Below are 25,987 nucleotides of genomic sequence, written 5' to 3' on the forward strand. Positions count from 1 at the left end.
CTGCATTTTGCTGTAATAGACTTTTAGTCCAGTATAAAATGTCAGTATTTTATCCTTACTAGTTTGTGTTCAGGCTTTAGAACTTGCAGAATGTGTTAACACATACATACTTCTTTATAAATACAAACATGTGACTTGAATTGTGTATGATATTTTTAGAGATTTACATATGGTAAATCACTGACAGTGCTTTGAACTTGACAGACTACATACCTGGACAATCATACTCTGGACAGCACACACCTGGAGGTATCGGGAGAGGAGTACAATTTGGAGGTATATAGCAATCTATGATATAACAAATATCTGTGTAACGACCATTCTCACATTCGCATTTGAAACAGTCAGATGGTCCATCATAATCTTTGATGCATTCTTCAAGAAAAAGGATTCAACAGATAAAACAAAAAGTAAACATTACACAGTAGTTGAATAAAAGGTACTCTCTACAAATAGATTAATTGCCTCAGTGTTCTTTGAGTTCATTAATGAGTGAAATCAAAATATATAGCTCAAGTGGTAAGGGGGTGATAGAGCAATCTAATGTTAAGATATCGATAGGCCTATATTTTTTAGAGAAAAGAATGGTATAGCTATTTTTTAGGTTAAAAAAAAGCTTATGTTTTGCTATGCAAAAAATGCGTATAGAGGTTGTAATATCGGTGGTTGTGAAGAAATTCCAACCAAAAGGCCATTAATTCCGTATATGAAAAAGACACTTGAGTTTCTCTATTTTTGAGAAACTATAGAAACCTATCATAGGACGCGTTTCGATTAATGGTGATCAAGACTTAGTTGACCTTTTTATTAATCTCATCAGCCACATTTTGCTCAGCTTAAGGGGGTACTACACCCCTAGCCAATTTTTTGCTTATTTTTGCGTTTTTCTCAAAAATTATAGCGCATTAGTGACAAGTAAGATATGTATATTATAGGGGCAAGGACTACAACTACTGCACTGAAAATTCAGCAACTCAAGGCAAGTAGTTATTGCTTTATTGCTCAAATATTGGTTTTCACTCATTTTTGACTGTAACTCCAAAACTATTGTCTGTGCAAAAATAAAATTTCCAGTGTAGCAGTTGTAGTCCTTGCCCCTATAATATACATATCTTACTTGTCACCAATGCTCTATAATTTTTTAGAAAAATACAAAAATAGGCACAAAATTGGGCAGGGGTGTAGTACCCCCTTAATTTTAAGATCACCTAGTATTTTGGTATATTTTGTTCACAGTAGAAACATGGATCTGCATAGCTAACTTAGGTCTACAGTGCCTAACTTTATGACATTGGCAATTTGGATCATTTTTAATGACAGAGGTTTTGTCTAAAAATGGAAAATGCAATGTCTGTTATGGCATTTTGTAGGCATATGTTAGTGACAGAAATTATATTTTACTATGAAAATTAAGCATGAGTGGTTTTGATTTCATTAAAATGGATATCTTTTTTTTTTTCTTTATTAGAAAAGAATAAACCTATGTAGGCCTACAAATATCATGATAATGAAAATCTAGTTGGGTATAATTGGTATAAAGTAAAGCCAAGAATTTTCTGCTTTACAAATGCTAAATTCCGCTTTTCTCCGCTTTGTAGTTTACAGCACATTTCTGACATAATAAAATTTCACAAGAATCTTACTTTTTAGTCAGGCGCGCAAAGGATTGTGGGATACTCGAGCGTTGTACGGTAAATCTATGACAGATTTTACTTTATTTTGATGAACTTTGAAGACCCATTTCATTTAGTATTTTATTTATTTATTTTCAATTGTTTTTTTTTTCTAGGTCATTTTTGCTTATTTTAAAAAAAATTTTCTCAGAAATGCGTTTTCCGCTTTACCTCCGAATTTCGCGGAATTTCCGCAACGCGGAGAATTCTTGGCTTTAGTATAAAGTTCGCGCGGGTCCCCGCTAGTTGAGTGAAATGGAGCGGTTAGTAAACGGGAGTGGTTTATGGTAAACGGTGATGGTAATGATTGTGTCTTGGTGTAGATAGATTATTTATCCTATAATAATTTTATTACTTGGACATTTTAGAATTAAGAATTTCCCCGAAGAACTTATTTGTAAGGTCTCCCTCAATTCCCCCAGACCCCCATGATGGAAGTTACGACCGCATATCATGTGCATGTCAACGTTATCATGTTTTATATTTAGAAGGTGCGACATTTGAAATGTAAAATAATACCGGGTTATATAATGTAATAATAAAATATTTCCTTGCCCCTCTCCCTGGGCCACCTCTGAAACAAATTTATAGGATATCCCTTATCCCCCTGCTGTGGGGCCCCTCTGAACACTACGATCCTGTCTACAAAACTGTAGGGGCTAAAGGATTGCCCTCATTTTAGGCCTATACTGGGAAATGTAATGTAATATATAAAAAATATTTCTCTGCCCCCCCCCCTTTGCCCAGGCCACCTCTGAAACAAATTTTTATCCCCCCGTGAAACATTGTGATCCTGTCTACATCACTGTGTTGGGGTTAAAATGATTGCCCTCATTTTAAATTATTGAGTACAAGCAGCTACTCTGACTCACATCCCTGCTCTAACACAAAAATTCCTCTACTGTTTCAACTTGTTGGGCAATCTGGGAGGAATGACTTTATAACCCACATAAAGCTCTGTTAACCAACTTTACTGGTTATGTAGTTGTTCAATACATTTAATAATAGTATAAGCCTGTTCCTGCAATAATCAGCGATAATGTTACAAGGTTGTGCAATAGAACTGATGTATAATATTCCTTGTATAACCTGACCAATGTCCCTTTTTAAGGGCTGGGGTATGAACGTTTGGACAGTATTTATTTTGGGACATTAGGGCACATCAGACATATCGAATTGCATTCTGAATACGAAGAATGTCATTCTGATATCAAATAATTTTGATTTTTTGAAATTCGCAATTTAATACACATTTTATGGCAAATCATTAAAAATTGATATTTTGATATTTAACAGTAGTCGAAGTAAACTTTATAAATCTGATGATTTATTTTAAAGTGTATGTAGGTGGGATGAAAAGCCGACGATCAATTGAAAATTTTGACCTTTCGTATTGAAGATATGGATTTTTCCCCAAAACACCAAACAAAAATTAGGTCTTTTTTTTTTAAAAATCCATATCTTCAATATGAAAGGTCAAAATTTTCAATTGACCGTCGGCTTTTCCTCCCAGCTACATACACTTTAAGAATATACCATTAGATTTATATAATTTACTTCGAGGACTGTTATATATCAAAAATTTGAAAAATATCAAATTTTTATAACTAGCGGGATACCCGCGCTGCGCGCGGGTCCCCGCTAGATGAGTAAATGGGAGCGATCACTAAAACGGGAGGAATTACTGAAAAGGTAGAATCATTGAAAAGGTAAATTTTACTGTTCTAAACCTGTCCCTTCTGGTAGTTCATTCAGCTTCTTTCTTTCTTTTCAGTTTCTTCTACATGGGCCTAGTATGTTCCCATTAAAAAACATTGCTATTTAGCTTGTGATTTTCCGTTTCCATGTTATTTATTTATTTAGGCCTAACCGCATTCCCATTATTTTCTAAATCTGTCCTTTCTTGCATTTCCCTTTTAGCTTCTTTTTTATATGCTGCTTAGCTTGTGATTTCCCGTTTCCATGTTAATTCTGTTCTCATTATTTTAGCTTCTATTTTCTTATATTTCCTGATTAATTTTAATCTAATTTTAGCTTTTTTTCTTACGTTTCCTGCTTAGTTTCTTTATTTCCTTCTTTATTTTGCTCCCGTTTCATTTAGTTACTGTAACCATAACCCGTATCTTTTTTGTCTTCTTTTTCTTTTCTTTTTTATTCATTTTATTCTTTCTTTTCAGATTCTTCTACATAGATCTATTTTGTTCCAATAAATATATGCTGTTATTCTCCGTTTCCATGTTATTTATTTATAAATCTACCCTTTCTTACGTTTGTCCTTCCTTTTAGCTTTGGCTTTTTTTCTACATAGTTATTTTGTTCCCATTTTTCATATTTCCTGCTTAGCGTGTGATTTCCAGTTTGCATTTAATTATGTTCTCATTAGGCCTATTTTAGCTTCCTTTTTTCATGAATTATTTATTTGTTTATTTATTTATTTACTCTAATCCACAACCCTGTACCCATAACCCATCCAAGTAGGCCTACCTTTTCAGTTTTGTCCTACTTTCTTTTCTTTTCTATTTCTCTGGCACGGAAAGTTGGCCTATGCATGCGCCCCGTGCGTGCGAGTCACATCCCTTGTAAGCCAACGCACTAACACCAACGCGCTGCCAGTTAGTTACTGTACGCGCTACCACTGAGTTTTGACAATAAAAAGCCCGGGAAAATAAACCCAGTTTTAACCATATTTGTTGACCGTTTTCAACCAAATAAAGTGCAATATATTTCCCGATTCATATAGGCCTAGAATAAATAATGAAATTGTACACTGACTGTCTGCACCCCGGGTCTCCACGCAGGCACTATCACCACTCTAGACTACCAGACCACTGTTTCCTACGTTACCTTAGTGATGACGCAAAGACCTGATTCACGCGTCGTAGCCTTAATTTCTTGGCTGCCAACCTCGATGCAGTGGCGGAAAATGGGGCGCGTAGCTCTGCGTATGGACGAAAAGCTCGTAAGATCATTATTAAATTATGCGCTGTTGTGCATCTAGATAGCCTGAATCATTTCTTCGCCACCTCGCAGTTGGCAGAAAACGGGGCAATGTTGCTCTGCGTATGGTTTTTTTAATGGAAATATTATTACGCGGTTCACACTGTCCTTATTACCCACAATGCCACTGCGATCGATTTTGCATAGCAACACGACAGTTTTTTATGTTATTCTCTTAGTTACCATCAATTTTTGGAAAAACGAATGTCCAATGGAAAAATGGCAATATGTACCCGATCAATATACCACTAAATCAAAGCCGAAAGTCTGGGCAATTCGGAGAACACTCGCGCACAAGATGGGCAACCTTCCTTTTATTTATATAGATTTGTTATAAAATTTTTATTATATTGTGATTTTCAAAAATGAAAATTATTTGATATCAGAAAGACATGCTTCGTATTCAGAATGCAATTCGATAGGTCTGAGGTGCTCTCATGTCCCACAAAAATGCTGTCGAAACGCAATAAACGCTCATTCTAGATCCCGTAAGCAACTCTAATTAATAATTTGACATTCCATATACTAAAGCAGAACAGGGAATACCCCTATGTTTGACATATGATAAACCCCACTACATGTACATACATGTATAACTGTTTGATGTGAGAAGTGATATATGTTTAGTTTTTGTTACTCTATGTCAATGAACTTTTAACACTCATAAAGTTCACTGACCTTTGCATTAAACTTAATTAATCAATTACTTACTCCTTAATTCATAACAAATAAAGTATCCTATATTTTAAGTCATATTAAGCTACAAATGGAATAAAATGTGTGATGTTGAATAATAGCATACTTTTATTAGGAGAGGGAGCCAAAATTTTTACACCTTCCTTTTATTTATATAGAAACTGAGGGGTAGGCTCTATTTTATAAGTGCCTTCATAATGAATCAATAAGTAGACCTTTAGGGTATATGCTATTTTAGTCGGTTTAATGAAATCCATATATGTTGCGTTGCTTAGGCGCAATTTGTATAATGGAGTCATTATTGGTTTCAGTGAAAAAGCATGATATTTGAAAAGGTCACAATAAAGAAATCACAGGCAGTTTGACCTAAAATAGTGTCATGAAATGTCATAAACATGCGCTTTCATGAGATGTAGGCGCATCAGCCTAATCAGTTGAGTGTTGGAGACATTGGGCATGTTTCAGAGCTAACATCATCCTTGCTTGGCAAGATTGAAGTCAAAAATAAATCATCATCATAGTTGTTACGTTTGAAGTTATCTTTGCTCTGATAAGACGTTCTCCTAAGTTTTGGGTACGTCTAAATGCAAGTATAGGCGGATGGGGAAAGATCTTATGCAGGTTATGATTATTATATATGTAATGCCAGTTGACCAGTTCCTGAGAAGAGCCTGTTTGATATTAACATTACTTCTTTGGGGGAAATAATCGGTGCTAAAGACAAGAGGTATATCATCAGAATGTTTGACATCCTCCAGATAGATGTTTCTTCGATTGCATGAAACATCAGTTAGGCAATCCAGCACTTATAATACTTTATGGACCAATGTCATACATGCAAATGTAAAATTAGAATAAACTGAAATTTTGGGAATAAACTTCTTTGTGGATATCTACTCAAACATAGTACATACCATAAAAAGAGGATGCTAGAATCACAAAATACTCCTTTAATAAACTATCATACCCTGCCAAATTTTATTTTTGTGACACAAGATTTTAAATAAAACTATGTGTCTTGTTGTTTTATTCATAATGCCCAACATAAATCTATTGCATGTGTGGGACATGAGACAAACTTTTTTTATCATTATTATTCTGCATCTCGGGTTTGATGCAAGAAGTATCTGAATAACAACGTGTCCTGGTCTAGGAGTCTACTGTCTACAAAATATAGTTGTATGTCATTTTGCCCTGTAGGCCCACATAAAATGTATAACTTTTTGAGCACTTCAGACATGATCATATAAGAATAAGAAAGAAAGGTACATCGATTGAAAGAAAGAAAGTAAATGAAAAGAAATTCTTAGTCAGTGGGAGTGGTCTAGTTCGTAGACACATTTCTGATTGGACAATCGCATGATTTCAGGTGCCGTCTATCAGGCCGTAGACGACCCCACGTCATCATGCGTCTTGATAATGCGTAACATGCGTGTAGAGGTGCGCGTATGTATCGCGCTGGATGCGTAGACTAGTGCGGAATACGCGAACGCGCTAACAATACGCGCAACAGAAAACGTGAAGTTGTAAACAAGTTTCGTTCATTTTATAATGAGGGGAGTTTTTATGACGGTAACTTAGTTTTTGCTTAAAAAATTTGTTTGCAGTTATTAAAATAATATTTAACTGACTAAGAATGAGAATAAACGATAGGAATTAAGTTAGGCGGGCAGCCTAACTTATTTCTTTCTTTGCGTTTCTTTAAGTTAGGCGGGCAGCCTAACTTATTTCTTTCTTGCCATTTCTTTCTTCTTTCTTTCTTCTTCTTCTCACAATTTGCTACTATTTCCACATCCTTGATCGGATTTCGACCAAACTCAGTCACAAGCAGTACTAGGTGGCTGGCTACAAAAATCATGGGTTGTTTAACGTCAGAGGTCATCGAAGGGGTCACAGGGGTCAAAAAAGGTCATTTTAACCGAAAATGCTCCGATTGAGCTGAAATTTAAATGCAATGATCCTTAGGACATTCTAAACATGTTTATAATATTTTAAAATTCATTTAAGGTCATTAAGGGGTCATAAAGGGGTCAAAGGTCAAGTTTTTTCAAAATGCTCCAATTGAGCTGAAATTTAAATGCAATGATCCTTATGACATCCTAAACATGTTAAAAATATTTTAAAATTCATTTGAGGTCATTAAGGGGCAATAAAGGTGTCAAAGGTCAAGTTTTTCAAAATGCTCCAATTGAACTGAAATTTAAAAGCAATGATCCTTATGACATTCTTAACATGTTAAAAATATTTAAAAATTCATTTAAGGTCATTAAGGGGCAACAAATGGGTCAAAGGTCAAATGTTCAAAATGCTTCAATTGAGCTGAAATTTAAATGCAATGATCCTTATGACATTCTTTACATGTTTTAAATATTTCAAAATTCATTTCAGGTCATTAGGGGTTAAACAGAGGTCAAAGGTCAAGTTGTCAAAATTCCAGCTTTCCACGATCAAGGTATATTAAAACGGCAATGAAACAGTCTTATTAAAATTAATACTATCCAGCACCCAGCAGTATTGCTCGATCAGATCGTCACAATCATCCGCCTAACTTACCTCGTGCCCTTGCAAAGGGCACAGTTGCTCTAGTTCTTTCTTTCTTTCTTTCTTCTTTCTCACAATTTGCTTCTTCTGCTACATCCTTGATCGGATTTCGACTAAACTCAGTCACAAGCAGTATTGGGTAGATGGCTACAAAAGTTATGGGGTTTTTCAACGTCGAAGGTCATCCAGGGGTCAAAAAAAAGGTCATTTTAACTGAAAAATACTCCAATTGAGCTGAAATTTTAATACAATGATGCTTATGACTTTCTAAACATGTTAAAAATATTTTGATATCCATTTAAGGTCATTAAGGGGCCATAAAGGGGTCAAAGGTCAAGTTTTTCAAAATGCTCAAATTGAGCTGAAATTTAAATGTAATGATCCTTATGACATTCTAAACATTTAAAAAATATTTTAAAAATACAATTAAGGTCATTAAGGGGTCATGAAGGGGTCAAAGGTCAAGTTTTTCAAAATGCTCCAATTGAGCTGAAATTTATATGCAATGATCCTTATGATGTTCTGAACATTTTAAAAAGATTCATTTAAGGTTATTAGGGGGCATTAAAGGGGTCAAGGTCAAATTTTCAAAATGCTTCAATTGAGCTGAAATTTAAATGCAATGATCCTTATCTTATCCAGCACAGTATTGCTGCTTCATCAGATCGTCACAATCATCAGCCTAACTTACCTCGTGCCCTTGCAAAGGGCACAGTTGCTCTAGTTTTTATTTTGCCTATCCTCTACCTATGATGATATAGGCAGGTCCAATATTTTATCGTAGTGGATACCGCTGCCCGGCATCCACTACTCAAAATATTGGACCTGCCTGTCGTCTATCACACGGTAGAGGATAGGCAAAATAAAAATTCATATCGTTTATTCTCTAATAATATAGCATGAAAAACCTAAACAGAAACTAGAGCAACTGTGCCCTTTGCAAGGGCACGAGGTAAGTTAGGCGGATGATCTGATGAAGCAGCAATACTGTGCTGGATAAGATAAGGATCATTGCATTTAAATTTCAGCTGAATTGGAGCATTTTGAAAAACTTGACCTTTGACCCCTTTATGGCCCCTTAATGACCTTAAATGAAATTTAAAATCTTTTTAAAATGTTAAGAATGTCATAAGGATCATTGCATTTAAATTTCAGCTCTATTGCAGCATTTTCAAAAACTTAACCTTTGACCCCTTTATGGCCCCTTAATGACCTTAAATGAAATTTAAAATCTTTTTAAAATGGTAAGAATGTCATAAGGATCATTGCATTTAAATTTCAGCTCTATTGCAGCATTTTCAAAAACTTAACCTTTGACCCCTTTATGACCCCTTAATGACCTTAAATGAATTTTAAAATATTTTTAAAATGGTAAGAATGTCATAAGGATCATTGCATTTAAATTTAAGCTCAAATGGAGCATTTTGAAAAACTTGACCTTTGACCCCTTTATGACCCCCTTAATGACCTTAAATAATTTTAAAATATTTTAAACATGTTTAGAATGTCATAAGGATCATTGCATTTAAATTTCAGCTCAATCAGAGCATTTTTGGTTAAAATGACCTTTTTGACCCCTGTGACCCCTTGGATGACCTCTGACGTTAAACAACCCATAACTTTTGTAGCCAGCTACCCAATACTGCTTGTGACTGAGTTTGGTCGAAATCCGATCAAGGATGTGGAAGTAGTAGCAAATTGTGAGAAAGAAGAAAGAAAGAAGAACTCGAGCAACTGTGCCCTTTGCAAGGGCACGAGGTAAGTTAGGCGGATGACTGTGACGATCTGATCAAGCAGCAACACTGTGCTGGATAGTATTAATTTTAATAAGATTGTTTCATTAATTGCCGTTTTAATAAACCTTAGGCCTAATCGTGGAAAGCTGGCATTTTGAAAACTTGACCTTTGACCTCTGTATGACCCCCTTAATGATCTTAAATGAATTTTAAAATATTTAAAACATGTTAAGAATGTCATAAGGATCATTGCATTTAAATTTCAGCTCAATTGAAGCATTTTGAAAACTTGACCTTTGACCCCTTTATTGCCCCCATAATGACCTTAAATGAATTTTGAAATATTTTCAACATGTTTAGAATGTCATAAGGATCATTGCATTTACATTTCAGCTCAATTGGAGCATTTTGGAACACTTGACCTTTGACCCCTTAATGACCTTAAATGAATTTTAAAATGTTTTTAAAATGTTTAGAATGTCATAAGGATCATTGCATTGCAATTTCAGCTCAATTGGAGCATTTTTAAAAACTTGACCTTTGACCCCTTTATGACCCCTTAATGAGTAATGACCTTAAATGAATTTTAAAATATTTTTTTAATTTTTCAAATGTCATAAGGATCATTGCATTTAAATTTCAGCTCAATTGGAGCATTTTGAAAAACTTGACCTTTGACCCCTTTATGGGCCCTTAATGACCTTAACTAAATTTTAAAATATTTGAAACATGTTTAGAATGTCATAAGGATCATTGCATTTAAATTTCAGCTCAATCTGAGCATTTTCGGTTAAAATGACCTTTTTTGACCCCTGTGACCCCTTGGATGACCTCTGACGTTAAACAATCCATAACTTTTGTAGCCAGCTACCCAATGCTGCTTGTGACCGAGTTTGGTCGAAATCCGATCAAGGATGTGGAAGTAGTAGCAAATTGTGAGAAAGAAGAAAGAAAGAAGAAAGAGGAAATGGCAAGAAAGAAATAAGTTAGGCTGCCCGCCTAACTTAATCATGGTAGAAACTAAAGAAGATAATATCAACTAGATATGCTGTGGTCACACAGTTGTGCCATACTTTGTCACCTTTGACCCCAAACACCTGACATTAACTATTAATGTCCATCTAAATGTGCAATGTGCATTTTTTGTGACAGAAGAGGCATTTTGAAGGTGTTTCATTTCATACTGAATGTGACCCTTAAATAACATTTGACCCGAACCCAATGCAAATCATACAAATTGGGGCTATAGATCCCAAATAGAACTTACCTTCACTATTGGTTTCACAGCTTTCTTGACAATCAGCTTGCCTAACAAAGTTATTTTGATTTCCTTCACATCCTCCATATACAAATTCGACACACTTTCCTTCCTGATAACCCCAACGTCTAAAGTTAGCATCGCATGGTCCAGTCTCTAAGGTTTGTTGACAAATATCTGTTTAAAAGATCAAGAACAGAGTGAAAATTCCGCTGGAAAATTCCTCCAGACAATATAAGTTACTGATATTATACATGTTGTATAAGGAGCAGCAGAATAAACAACTTAATTGACATACATACACATGTGAACAAGTAATCAAAAATAAAATTTACAATTGATACGAATATGGAATCAAACAAATTACTAAAAGCTGAAAGGCGGTTCATAGGACAGAGATATATTTTAAAAAGTTTAATTTGACATCCCTAAAATATACTACCCATGCAATACCCATGATTATACCTGCGCACCTCAAATACAGGAGGATTGGTACTTGTAATATCCTCTGAATCTAGTATCAACATAGCAACAGCAACACTCACACACTAATGTACATCAACCGGCAACACACGGGGCAGATTGGAGAATGGCCGCCAAGAATAATAAAACCAAACTGACGTTCTGATATTTATATCATATTTATATGTGTCTCCGTGTGCCTTCATTCACAAATATTACAGTACTGGAGCTATTTTGGTTCCTTTCAAGTACCGTATATCATTTGTGTATCTGAATATCAATTTGGAAGCAAAAATGTAATTTTTTTGCCCAAATCTTACTATAAATAGCGAAAAGTTGTACTAGTTTGTATGTGAGTTGTCTTCTGAATATGTAGATTGAAAGTCTCTGTCAGTTTGGATTCAAATGTCGTCAAATTCAGACGGGAGATTGAGGAATTTACAGGAAGTGCAATAAACTATATTTGGTTGAAAACGATCAAGAATTGGCCTCAAAACCATTAAAATATGGTTTAAACCGGGGAGGGACTGTTTTGTTATGAAAAATGGTTGCCAACCAAACGTGTCACCGCAACTAGCGGACAGCGCGTCGGCGCGTCGGCGTACATAAGACATAACACGCACACATAGGAGTGCATAGGCCAACTTACAAGTGGACGCATAGACCCTCCGTCGGGTCCATGGATAACGACTAGTACTGTAGACTTTATAACATTAAAAATCAACCCAATACACGGACCCTTCCAATCTGTAGGCAATACGTCTTCCAGTTCCCAGTACTTTGTGGGAATTCACTTTTACCGATCCTGGATCACGCGATCTTTCTATATACCACGTACATGTTCTCACTACATTAACGTTTGTGTAAGCGACTAAAACAACGTATTGTATCCGACCAATCAACGCAGCTTGGCAGCGCGGGGATATTTGAAGAGGCTTCCCTATCTAAATAATGTGCAAACATTTGCAAACCGCACGCGATAATATACGCAATATGGACAATAGGCCTAAGTCCGAGTTGAGTGGTTCCCTTTTAATATTGCGCGTACCATGGGTCTATTAGACGCGTGCAAGTTGAGCTCAATAACTCACAGATGTTGACAAGTGTCCCATCCGATCTTGCGTCACATCCTGCGGCATAGCTTTGTGCTACCATATTTGAATTGAAACTGGGGCGGGGCTTTCGTTATTGACATTGGAATCACCGGGCTTCGTTGAACAATTATTTGGAAGGGAGATATCAAACAGATTGGTCCAGTCGAGGAATCAGCGCTCACTGGACTTTCGCGTTCACTTATAATACGAGTATGTTTCTATATTGCTGCATGGTAACCGAGACTGTGGGCCAGTCTAGTGGACGCACTATACCTTGTATACGGAAAGAAAGAAAAAGAATTTTCTCTTATTCAGAACTCTCACAGTTAAAAGCCACTCATATGAAACTAGATGATACCAAATGACCAAATTGGCAACCTGCTGTAACATTGGCTGAGGAGGAAGCCCTCAATGTTTTTCAAAATTCTGATTTTTATACAATTGTAATGTACTTTAAAAAAAGTTCTTTGGCATAATGTTTGGGCGAAAAACAAACAAATTCTTGCAGATTCAGTCGCTTTGCAGAAATATCACATTTGTATTTATGTTCGGTGAAGAGAAGAAAATGACAACACTGTACTTTATGGACCAATGTCATACATGCAAATGTAAAATTAGAATAAACTGAAATTTTGGGAATAAACCTTTTGTGGATATCTACTCAAACATAGTACATACCATAAAAAGAGGATGCTCGAATCACAAAATACTCCTTTAATAAACTATCATACCCTGCCAAAATCAAAGTTTAAGGTGTTGTATTTTTGTGACACAAGATTCTAATTAAAACTATGTGTCTTGTTGTTTTATTCATAATGCCCAACATAAATCTATTGCATCTGGGGGACAAGAGACAAACTTTTTTATCATTAATATCTTCATCCCTGGATTGATGCAAGAAGTATCTTAACAACATCAGAAAAGTAAACATGTCCTGGTCTAGGAGTCTACTGTCTACAAAATATAGTTGTATGTCATTTTGACTCGCCCTGTAGGCCCGATTCTTGCTAAACACAGCTTCAATGATCACATCTTACCTGCTGGTATAGTGGTTGTTGGTATAGGTGCAGGTGTTGTTGGCTCTGCAAAATTCACAGAACATAAGAAAGAAAGGTACGTCGATTGAAAGAAAGAAAATGAAAAGAAATAATATAGCATGAAAACCTAAGTTTGATCATAAATCATGGTAGAAACTATACCAAGATAATATCAACTAGACATGTTGTGGTCAAAGTATTGAACAAAATGGTGTTGTTCAACGATGTTTTAATATAAAATTATACACGGACGTTTGGTACAAAAGTACTTTATCAAAGTGAGAAAATAGAGAATGTCTGCGAGCGCGGAAAACAAAAAAATGAGAGAAACGCGATGTTAAAACGTCAGTGTACAATTTATATTAAAACATCGTTGAACAACACCATTTTGTTCAATTACTTTTCACTTTTTACCTGCCATTCACACCACATTCCTTATAGGGACTGTGTAATAATTATGATTAACAATTAATTAAAATTTATCTCATTTGAATTATGTAAGATATTTTTAGATTTTTAGATTTGGCGTGTGGTAAATCAGTGACAGTGCCTTGAAGCATTAACACCTGTGTGGCCTGAAGTGTGTGTGTATGGGGGGGTGGTAATCGGTAAGTTGTCAACAAGTGGGCAAAAAGAACAACAAATGGGTCATTTTGTCGAAAGGTCCACCCTGTCCCCCCCCCCTCCTCGGATTGATGCACATGCCTTTAATGATTATATTATACATACCTGGACAATTAATATACTCTGTACAGCACACACCTTCCTCTTCTATAGCTTCACAATTTTCATAATCTGGTGGAGGTTCCTCACAATCCATTACTGCACAAACAGCTCTGTCAGATCCTTCCTCACAGTGGCAAAAGGTGCAGTCATCTGGTTGCCATATAGAGCCTGGCGCATGATGTTGATCGTCATGGTCATAGCATCCTTCAAGAAATCAGATTAAACAGATAACAAGAAGTAAACAATATTTGATGTTTGGTATTCTGAACAAAATAGATTGCCTCACTGACACTGTTCCACAAGATGATTAATGAGTGACTATCAAAATATATAATTCAAGCTTGTCATGAATTTTCACAAAACCCCTAATTTTAAGTTATATATCACCTTCATACAAAAAATATCAAGTAAAAGCTCTTCACGGCCATGAATGATATCTCGCTTATGGTATCAACAAAAAAAAGAATGGGGAGAAACGGCCCTCCATTTCCTTGTTCTGATCGTGGCCTCTGAACCTTGCAAGAGCCTGTATCTTGCACAAGTTCACGAGTTACATTATCATGGTGTTTTAGGTCTACTGGTTCATATTTTCCTGCGCAGGGCCTCAAAACAAAACAAAAACAAAAAAAATAAATTTTCCAATGGTCCTGATCCCAGGACAAAATGGCCATTAAAAACAAAATGTTATGCATAACTTCGGGGGGCACTCAACATAACTTATGTTAGGGGTGTGCAGTGCGGAGCGCCAAACTTTGGGAACTAATTGTAGGTGGTGGAACTAAAAAAATCAAAATTTTTCCAAATTTGAGCTAAAAAGCTACAATTCTTAGAGTTTGAAAATGGATCATGATCCAAGTGCGTTTTAAGGAACTGCCGACGAGCGTGTTATATACGTGTAATGCTTAGTTTTAAACATGATTTCTCAATTTTCTTAATCTCAGCAAACACAAAACATTTTCATACATAACATTTTTCATATGAATAAAAAGGTTGCCAAAACAGAATTCATTTAATAAATGTTGGGAATCTATAAAGGTTGTAAAACATTTTTAACCAATTTCAAATTTACCATTGAAATGGTATTTCTTTATTTCTATTTCTATTTCTATTTCTATAATAATGCTCAACAAAGTTGCCGGAGCAATATCACGCTGAGAAACATCATGGCACTGGATGAAAAACAAATACGACACTGCAAAACTAATATCTTAGGTTGAGGCCCTATGCAAACCTAATTCACCTTACTCTACACCCTTAGATCTACCAGTGCATTTTTGAAACCATTGATATTTTGAATATTGTGTATTGAACTTGGCAATGAGTTCCAGTCTAGAATGGTGCGCGGGTAAAAACTGAATTTGTAAGCAATTGTTTTCCCTTGACTCTTAAGGGGGTACTACACCCCTCAATAAATTTGTGACTATTTTTGCATTTTTCTCAAAAACTAATAACACCATGGGTAACCCAAGATAAGCGGTTCGTTATTTATGATAAGAAATAAGGTACCGCTAGGATGTACCTCATTTCCTATCATATTTACTAAACCGCTTGTCTTGATTCACTGAAATTTCAGTGTAGTAATTGGATTCCTTGCCCGAATAATATACATAACTTTTATTACCAGTGTGTTATTAATTTTTGAGAAAAATGCCAAAATAGTCACAAATTTACCACAGGGGTGTAGTACCCCCTTACCTTGGCCGGATGGTATTGGCGGGTATGGAATGCTGTCGTTTTCTGAACATAATCCGGTATGGTAATGGCAATGAGATCATGTTGGATTTTAAACATAACGGTTAATCGTGATTCCAGTCTTCTTTGCTCAAGGGTGCAGCCATTCAAGATGCTGTAGTATGTTAGTCATTGTACCTGGTGATTTTTTGTAATTTCTGGTGACAAACCTTGAGGCTCTACGTTGGACCATCTCGATTTTGTGAGTATCCAATGCTGTATAGGGGTACCAAACTGAGCATGCGTATTCGAGCAAAGGATTTGACCAGAGCCAAATACATCTCTGTTGTTTTACAGCTACTGGACATCTCCATAGATTTCTACGAAGGAACCACAATGCTCAGTTTGCTTTTGCTGTGATGTTATTTATGTGATGAGACCATTTCATATTGTATGTAAGTTCAACTCCAAGATATGGATGGTGTAAAACGGATTCAAGTTGATCAGATGCTATCTTGTATGTATGCATAATCGGATTTTTCTTGGTAGTGACTCTTAAACTTTTACATTTCTTTGTGTTGAAAGACATTTGCCACGTCTTTGACCACTCCACCAAGGTATTAGGGTCAGACTGAAGAGTCTCGGTATCCTTAGGTGATTTGATAACTTTACAAAATTGATTGAAACCCAAGATGTTTGTTGATCTTTGTTTAAATTGGCAAGGATGTTGTTGGATATAAATATATTAAAATGATATTTTGAGTTTGTGCCCCCTCCCCCCACCAATCGATTTAAAAATGTAGAAAATCACATAATAGGAAAATTGATCAATATCTATACCATACAAAATCTTAAAATACCTATAGGACCGACTCTGGCTCACGTCACCTATAGGACCAACTCTAGCTAACCACTGACCTTACCTGGTGTTGGTGGCGTAGTAGGCGGTGGTGGTGGTGGTGGTGGTGGTGGTGTTGTTGGAGGACAGTTGCAAACTGGACACCCATCTTTCCCATCTTCAATGTCGCAGCCAGGAAGACAGAGTGGTTGTGGGCATGGTGGCGTTGTTTTAGGTGGTGTTGTTGTCTCTGGAGGACAAAAGAAAAAGTCACATATTTATATAGCACAGTTACATAAGATCAATGTGCTTCACAAAACGTCACTGATCACTTAGGCCCAGGACACACCTTATAAACCATTTAGCATCATTCAGGGATGCAGCTCTATACAGGCACAGTACCCTATTCAGCCTACATTAAAATAACCATCTCCCAAAGTTTTTCCACAAGAACACAATAGACACTGCAAGGGTTAGTACTTGTACCATCAAGCACTCACACACGAGAGGGAAGTAAGCAATTTTGGCAGGCCCCCAGACTCCACCCCCACCCCCAATATTATTATATACCTCATATAATTATTGAAGGTGGATTTTTGTCCTATCACTTATAACAAACGTCCGCACAAATCTGATTCTGCATATTGCTGTATAGACTTTAGTCCAGTATAAAATGTCAGTATTTTATCCTTACTAGTTTGTGTTCAGGCTTTAGCACTTGCAGAATGTGTTGACACATACATACTTTTTTATTAATACAAAATACCTGATTTGAATATGTGTAAGATATTTTTTGTAAATCACTGACAGTGCCTTGATGGACTACATACCTGTACAATCATACTCTTGACAGCATGCATCTGGGGCCTTTGGTAGAGGAACACAATTTGGTGGGGGTATAATACCCAGAGCACCACCATAACGACAATCTATCCATAAACAATACTCTTCACCATTCTCACATGAGCATTGATGACAGGGATTTCCATCTGGATTCCATGTAGAGCCTTCGGTGCATCCTTCAAGAAATAAGAAGTAAACATTACACAATAGTTAAATGAATGTACATGAGGTTAAAAGATTTATTGCCTCACTGTTCCTTGAGTTGATCAATGAGTGAACATCAAAATATATAGTTCCATTTTTTTCACAAAACAGTCACTTCCCGTTGAAATCCATTCGTTGGGAGATATTCATCATTTTCTACCCCGGTATCCCAAGATTTGTCGTCTGAATATCAAATCGTGCATAGCACATTCACGTGTATCGATCCCAGGTATTCATTTTAGTGTCTCTGCTGTACAATGTTATTATTAACCACGCGATGTCGGTGTGTATCATAGTGTGTTATATGCGTGTATACTTAGTTTTAAACATGATTTCTTAATTTTGATTGCATTCCCAGCAAACACAAAACATTTTCATACATAACATTTTTCAAATGGGTGCACAAGGTTGCCAGAACAGAAACCACTTTATAAATGTTGTGAATATATGTGACGTGCACTGTCATGTCAAAAGGAGACACTTTTGGGCAGGTTATCAATTTCGAGGTTTTACATATCTTAAATATAGAGATATTTTGCTCCACAACGCCGTTTTCCCCAATGAAATCGGACATTCCTAAGCGAAGATATGGAAATCGTAAGTTATGGTATTATAAAATTGGAAATTGAGATATCGGACTTTAAAAATATTATTGACAATGTAATAGGAATTACCTTGAAAAATGTCTCCAAAAATACAAGATGCCAGTTATATTCCGGTCTGAATCTATCAGACAATATTTCTAACATTAATTACATCACAAATTCGCAACAAACCCAAATTGTGAAAAAAATCATCCCCGGGCAGATTTTTGGCTATTTCTCCATTCATGATCCTGCCCAAAAGTGTCTCCTTTTGACATGACACGTCACATATAAAGGTTGTAAAACATTTCATGAATATCCTTAAAAATTTCAAATTTAGCATTGAAAGGATATTTCTTTACAAAATTGATTGAAAACCAAGATGTTTGTTGATCTTTGTTTATATGGGCAAAGATGTTGTTGTTGGATATAAATAGGTAAAAATTATATTTTAAGGTTTAAACCAGTGGCGTAGGATCATAGGGGACGGGTGGGGCATGTGCTCCCCCCACTCCCAATCGAATAAAAAATTTACAAAATCCCATAGGAAAATTGATCAATATCTATACAAAATCTTAAAATACTTAGCATATTAAAAAATACAGGGAAATATTATATAAGGCGGGGTACAGATCATTTTGACTCGTCCTGTAGGACCGACTCTGGCTAACCACTGACCCTACCTGGTGTTGTAGGTGGTGGTGGTGTTGTTGTCTCTGGAAAAAAAAAAAAAAAGGCCCAGATTTATATAGTGCAATTACATAAGATCAATGTACTTTACAGAAAGTCACTGATCACTTAGGCCCAATACACACCTTATTTCCCATTTAACATCATTCAGGGACGCAGCTAAATACAGGCACAAATTCTAGTCAGGATCAGCTCCCTAAGTTTCCTACAGGTATACTTTGATCAGTTCGTAATTGGCAGGAATTGTTCGGCTTTTACCACTATGCTGAAAAGTAGACCCATGTTAAGGAGTTATATAGTTGACCTGTATGGTCTATATTTTGCATGTTAAATAAAGTAGACAAAATAATAATTCGTGATACTTCTGGTGACATGTTACGAGTCAATTCTCGAAATAAAATATATTGATATTAATCCGCGATGCTATAAGGCCCGCCGATTAACGAGCTGATCAAAGTATAGACCAGGACGATTAGCAGTAAGTTCTTGCCCAGGGGAATTTCATGCTCTATACTATTTTTCACTCTAATATGGCAATGATGCTGAGGTAGCTTTTTCGCGTGCGAATCTATGCAGTATTTTTAAGCACCTGTGTGTGTACGCCAGCACTTTGTGCGAACGCTAGCGATTTGAAGCTGCTCTCATTGAAATGGGCACTGACATCACTGCCACATCCCGGTGGAAAATGGTATAACTCAGTATTTCCATAAGAACAGAATATACACTGCAGGGGTTAGAACTTGTAACCCCTGTAAGCACTCGCACACAAGAGTCTAGCGCCTTACTGATTGAGCTTAGTGTCTGCTTATTGAGCTACTTGAACTGTAATATAAAGTGTCTCACCCGCAGCCCGATGACCATTTAAGGTTTGCAAATTGGGTCCCCAAAAATTTGGCATTTGCAAAGGGGCAGCCAAAGATTTTTGGGGAGCAATTGTTGGCAACCAAAAAGGGGGCAAGCGATTTTAGTATGTCGTTTAGACATGCTGTGACATTCAAGCCCATCTATTTGTACAAAGACTAGTTTCAAGTTATGCATTATAATTTTTGGAAAACACATTGTCTAATCTTTTTCTGAACCAACTAATTATCAAAAACAACACAAAAGTTTTAAAAAATGAACTAACTCTTAGCTAATACTCAAGAGTTCCAATGCTTATACTTGTACCAAGTCTTAGAATTTGTGACTGCAATTGTAAGAAATCATGCAAAATTGCTTGTTCTTCACATTTTCGCTCAAATTGCCAAACTAGCAATTTAAATACCCGGGGGGATACAAACAGGTATTTACATAGCACCGGTTGAAATGATGTATACTATAGATAATGTGGGCCTCACTGTGCAGGTTGAGTCAAAATGATATATAAGGTTGGGTACCGATCATTTTAACTCACCCTATAGGACCGTATCATGTTAACCACACCCTCAATGACTTGATATTACCTAGTCTGTGCTACAGACTGTGTATCTATATCACACATATGGAGATAAACCACTGGGAACCACACACTCTTGAAAACAATAGCTTCGCTCGCTATTCGAGGGGCTTCATGGTTTTTGCTTTGCTGCTCGCGCACGCCCCCCAATCGCGAGTACTCTTTGACAAAGACTAGATCTTACCTGGTGGACAGATGCAAATGCTACAGCCATTTTTGTCCAGTCCATGATGGCAGTCATATCCACAAGTCGGTGGTGGTGGGCAGGAGGGTTTGGGGGGTAGCGTTGTCACTGCAGGACAAAAGAAAAGCCATATAAACCATGTAGCATTTTCCTACAGGTAGACCAGGACAATTGGCAGTAAGTTTCTTGCCCATTTCGAGTTTTTCCACAAGAACAGAATAGACACTGCAAGGAGTTAAACTCGTACCACCAAGCACTCGCACACGAGAGTCTAGCGCCTTACTGATTGAGCTATACTGACTGCTTATTGGGTTATTTGAACTGTAAATAAGGTGTCTCATTAGTTGCCTGATGACCAAGGTTTGCAAATCGGGTCCCCAAAAATTTGGCATTTGCAAAGGGACAGCCAAAGTTTTTGGGGCACGTGGGTAAGCAATTTTTGGCAGTCAAGAAGGGGCAAGCAATTTTGGCGTGTCATTTGCCCCCCCCCCCCTTTGTTCCATAACCATTAAGGTATAGGATATTTTTTGTTTTTGCTATAGCCCCCGAATGAAATGTATTTAATTATGTTTGTACTCACTTATAGCATTGTGTGTGAATTTTACATCCGAACTAAGTGCTATTCTTTTTTATGGGCATGAATGAGGGTTTTTCAATATTGCCGTCCATTTCTAATCTCACCCCCATAGACTTTACATGTAAAATAAAAAGGCTCATAAAAATTTAATAGCACCTAGTTCGGATGTAAAATTCACACAAAATGTACAGTGACATTTCACAATAAAATGTCCATTGGAAACAAAGGTGCCCCCTCCATTGATATAAAGGTGTCGGTTGTGGACGCTTGATTGACTAAAATACAGCTGGGCAAAGGGGAAGGCAACTGTCAAGAGGGGGGGAAAACTATGACGAAAATTGTCAAAAACGAGCTAAAATACAAAAAAAAAAAAAAAGGTGATGAGTGAAGATGATTTGTGAAAGCAGGTCACAGCGCTCAAAGAGGGTATAATGAAAGACCGAGATAAAAAGAATTTATCGCGTCTGACGTCATCTGTCAATCAAACTCGAGCACGATTTGTTTACAAGTGTCGTGATGATGACTTGCTGAACGCGGCGGTATAACCGGGCGCCTTATTGTTAAGTTTGCACCTTCAAACATATAAACTATCTCAAAAGATAGGTCTTTGTAGTAGGAAACTTTCTTTCGCGAAGGCACTATGTCAACAATGCCTAGAAAAGTTGCTTTTTGCCTTGTAAAAGTACCTATTTTTTCGCCATTTTCTGCTATTCCTTTTCTCCGATCGGCACCAGATAAAACGGCCTTCCTTTTACGCGCTATTAACTTGTGTAAACCCAATCAAATATCTTAATTGACAGTGACATCGGACGCGATCAATTCTTTTTATCTCTGCCTTTCATTATAGCTATCCTCCATTTTGGAAGAGGAATGTATGTTGTTTGTCCTTTCTTTCCTGCAGTAATGATTTCCTTCAATAGATGCTGCCAGCGGTATGGTTTACTGCGGTCCATATATTTATATTATATGTGGTAGGTATTACTGGGTTGTAGTAGCTATGAATAGGTTTTACTCGGGTTCTATATACATATCATGTTATGTAATATGAATACTTAAAACTATCGTATTAATGTAGAACAAATTGGTATATGTGTATTGAATAAAGGGTTTGTAAGTTTACTAAAGTACATTAAAAACGTGTAGAAAAGAGAATTATGGAAAAAATATTCAGGGCGTCCTCTTCAGCAAATGTTACAGTATGGCTATAAGTGCCTAGCATGCTACCACAAACCATGCCAAGGTCAGTGTGTTAGTGCAGAGAACCAGCAAAATTTTAAATTCACAAATAAGTATACACATTTTACCTTAAAAATGCAAAATCAACACTATATTTTTCTTTACATATAGCAATTTTAATAGACAACTACCAAAATGTAATTTACCCCCCCCCCCCTTAAATAATGGCCATTATTCCTAAACGGATGATTGTGTGCCAAATTTGGAATATGCAGTCGAAGCAGAATTTATTTCTGCGCATTATGACACTTCATTCGTTGCGAGGGTCTCAATATTGATGTCGCAACATACATTTAGATGAAAGTAACTGAAGATTTGAAAGTTGCAGCAAAGTCATGTTGCTTTGTATTCAGTATCAATGGAAGAAAATGTTTTCTGCGCTCATTGGATTAATCTTTTTTTTTTTTTTTTTTGGAGGAGGTCAAAACATGTAATAATCAATAAGAATTAAGCATTATTCACATCAGTGGTCATCCCATATTAAAACATTACAAGTTTAATGTGTGCTTTGAAGGTCACAAGAAGTTGAAGACTAAGGGTGTGTGAACACCTCCCAATCAGTAAATTTTGAATCTAACTTTACCACTACATGGAATAAAACTTGCAATTATAGGCCATTTAGGACCTTGTTAGTCTGAAAAAATATTGAAATCTTCATGTTTCAATTTGACATTACACGAATAATGATCACTGATAAATGACAATTGTTATTGAATATCACAAATATAATAATCCAATGAGAGCTGATAAAATTGCCTTCATTGGATACTGAATACAAGGCAATAAGATTTTACTACAACTTTCAAATCTTGGGTTACTTTCATTAAAATGTACGCTGCGAAACCAAATGGGACCATTGAAACAAATAAGGTATCATAAATAAATTCTGCTTCGACTGCATATTCCAAATTTGGCATACAACTAACGGTGTTGAAATAATGGCTATTATTTAAAAGGGGTAATTACTTTTTGGTAGATGTTTATTTCTGTTTGTCATATCAACTTAATAGCTTTTTGCAATATTTTCATTACGTTCATAGCCTATTAATAAAAACAACAGAAAACTACAACAAAATATAATGTGCATGCGACCCAGCACAAAAAAATAGTATACTGCTCCAAGAAAGTATCCTTACACTTGGAAAAATAATTACAATTTCAAAACTGAACCATATTGGGTAATTTTTTTTTTAATATAGATGCACTATCTAATCCGGCTCATTATCACACTCCATTATGACACCCCATTGAATCCAATGTGACTTCATGAAGTAAAGCGCGCTTCAGACTCCGTATTGTACGTACAATATTGTATGTACAATACTTTTCGTGACGTCAAATAGTATTACACGTGCAAAATAGTATGTACCGGGAAAATATATATTTTGCTACAATCATAGGTTGCTTAATTGATACGGAGTTGCCAAATTTCTAAGAGTTCTAAATTTAGTGAGTGCACGTAATGATGAACATCTTTTAATGTCTTCTTGTATTCAACCATGGTAGGTATCATAACACCTACCATGATTCAACTGTACTTGAATTATTATATAAACAAAAGGCACCTTTTTAAAGTTAATAATACGTCGTATTAATACTAATATTAAAATTGTAATAATAATATAAATGGCACATTCAGATCTTATTTATTTATTTATAGATTTATCTATTTAGGCCTATTTGTTTGTTTATTTATTTATTTATTTATTTATTTATTTATTTATTGATTGATTGATTGATAACTGATTGATTAATTGATTTAGAGATTCCTATATTGATTTAGAAAGTTTAAAAGTATTATTTGTAGGCCTTTGTATTTATTCTGGTTCTGATTTTATTGATACTGATATTTTTGTTAATTCTTTAAGTTTTGGCATAGCATTCGTTACATTATAACACGCTGTGTTATGAATTTGCAACACCTTTTTACATATTGATATCGTTGAGGCATGTTATGATAGGCCTACTTATGATCATCACAATACATCCATAAACGTGTTAATGCAGTAACCGTAGCGTTAGGGGCACGGAAGCCCCCCCCCCCCATTGATCTGAAATATTAGAAAATCCCATAGGAAAACTGCCGAAAACGGCTTGTGCCCCTCCCCCTCATCAGAACCGGATGCAACGCCTTCTATACTTTTTCATTCATTAATTATAGGCGTATTAATAGTAATGCGTTGAGTTTTTAAAAAGTAATATCCGCCTTTTTTCTTTCTTTTTGAAATGACATACGGTACTTGTCAGCATGGAAAACATTTTTTTTTCGTCAGAGGCAGATATTTGGCCTATTCAGTGTCATAAAGCTACAAAATAAACGATCTTTTAAAATCATTTTTAAATATTTTTTTATTTATTTTTCAACCTTATTGTTTGTATTTGTAATGTTCACACAATCTGAACATGTGCTTGTAGGACAACGATTTTGAATTAAACATGTTAATTGTGAATTAATTTTAATTCCCTAGAACACCACAGTTAAGCGTCCAAAATTGTAAGTGGGTTTTCTTTTATTTAACCTCATTATTTCGCTAAAATTACTCGAAAACCCTCCTAAGAGTTGTTGTTACTAATAAACATTTCATAATTTTGGGCAAAGGATAGCCAAATAGTTGACCGAAATCGTATATTTGCACCAATATTTGACTGAAATCGTATATTAACATTACCGCCCCTTCGTGGCTTTATTGCAAGCCAAAGTGTGAAACGAGATTATTTGAAATATATATTTCAGAGTTGAAAGAGTTTCAATCCTACGAATATATTTCTGAAATATGTCTCTCTGATTGGTTGATGGTCAAGAGGATTACGGCATCCTCAAAGCCTCTTGCTGTAATTCTCTAATCGATATCTATTATAGGACCGATCTTCTGAAATCCATACAACCGTGTCAAATGAAATAGTCTCGAATCATAATTTGTGCACGATACAACGTTGATACGTCAGATTTCGGAATTTTATTAAAAATAGGCATAAATCACATTGAACAGGTTGAATGCTGGCAAAAGTAGATAAAATAACTATGGGTCGAATTTACATTAATCAGTCCAGGATAACATTTAGGACTCCTTCGAATTCTAAAACAATACTTCGCCAAATGTCCTTGCTTTCATTTTCTCATTTAATTTGTTTTAATTTTAATTAATTTCTTTATCCACTGGCTCGCTGGTAAATCCGGTATTGCCAAATATTTCTTGTCCATTACCCGTGTTAATCTATTTATTGATTAAAATGAACCATCTATTAAATTCCTATAATACAATGTATAGGCCTAGTGTATTTGATAACAAATTTGTTTTTATTTTTGATTGGAATTTGGGTTCCATTACACGATTTCATAATAAGATATGTTTGGGCATGGCGGAATTAGTATATGATTAAAAATAGACATACTCTTAGGCCCCCTTTTTTAATGTTTGTAGGCCTACATTATTGATATCAATATTCATGTACAAAATGCAAAAGAATGTATATATATTTGATTGATTTGTAAACATTAAATTTG

General features: G+C 35.7%; 1 protein-coding gene across 8 annotated transcripts in view; it reads right to left on the reverse strand.

The window, feature by feature from the left end:
* Positions 1-25,987, reverse strand: part of LOC140147474 (kielin/chordin-like protein) — a 72,867-nt gene that overhangs the window by 24,566 nt on the left and 22,314 nt on the right. For 5 of the 8 annotated variants that reach the window (XM_072169264.1, XM_072169269.1, XM_072169285.1 and 2 more), the window contains 8 exons: positions 20,670-20,777; positions 19,044-19,076; positions 17,560-17,748; positions 16,815-16,979; positions 14,224-14,424; positions 13,495-13,539; positions 10,911-11,078; positions 214-375 (listed from right to left, as the gene is read on the reverse strand). In XM_072169264.1, the coding sequence (XP_072025365.1) occupies positions 214-375; positions 10,911-11,078; positions 13,495-13,539; positions 14,224-14,424; positions 16,815-16,979; positions 17,560-17,748; positions 19,044-19,076; positions 20,670-20,777 (1,071 nt within the window). The remainder of the gene's footprint in view (positions 1-213; positions 376-10,910; positions 11,079-13,494; positions 13,540-14,223; positions 14,425-16,814; positions 16,980-17,559; positions 17,749-19,043; positions 19,077-20,669; positions 20,778-25,987) is intronic. The other 3 variants (XM_072169257.1, XM_072169278.1, XM_072169292.1) reach the window with 3 other exon arrangements.

Source organism: Amphiura filiformis, chromosome 1, assembly GCF_039555335.1.
Source record: "Amphiura filiformis chromosome 1, Afil_fr2py, whole genome shotgun sequence".
Taxonomy (NCBI): domain Eukaryota; kingdom Metazoa; phylum Echinodermata; class Ophiuroidea; order Amphilepidida; family Amphiuridae; genus Amphiura; species Amphiura filiformis.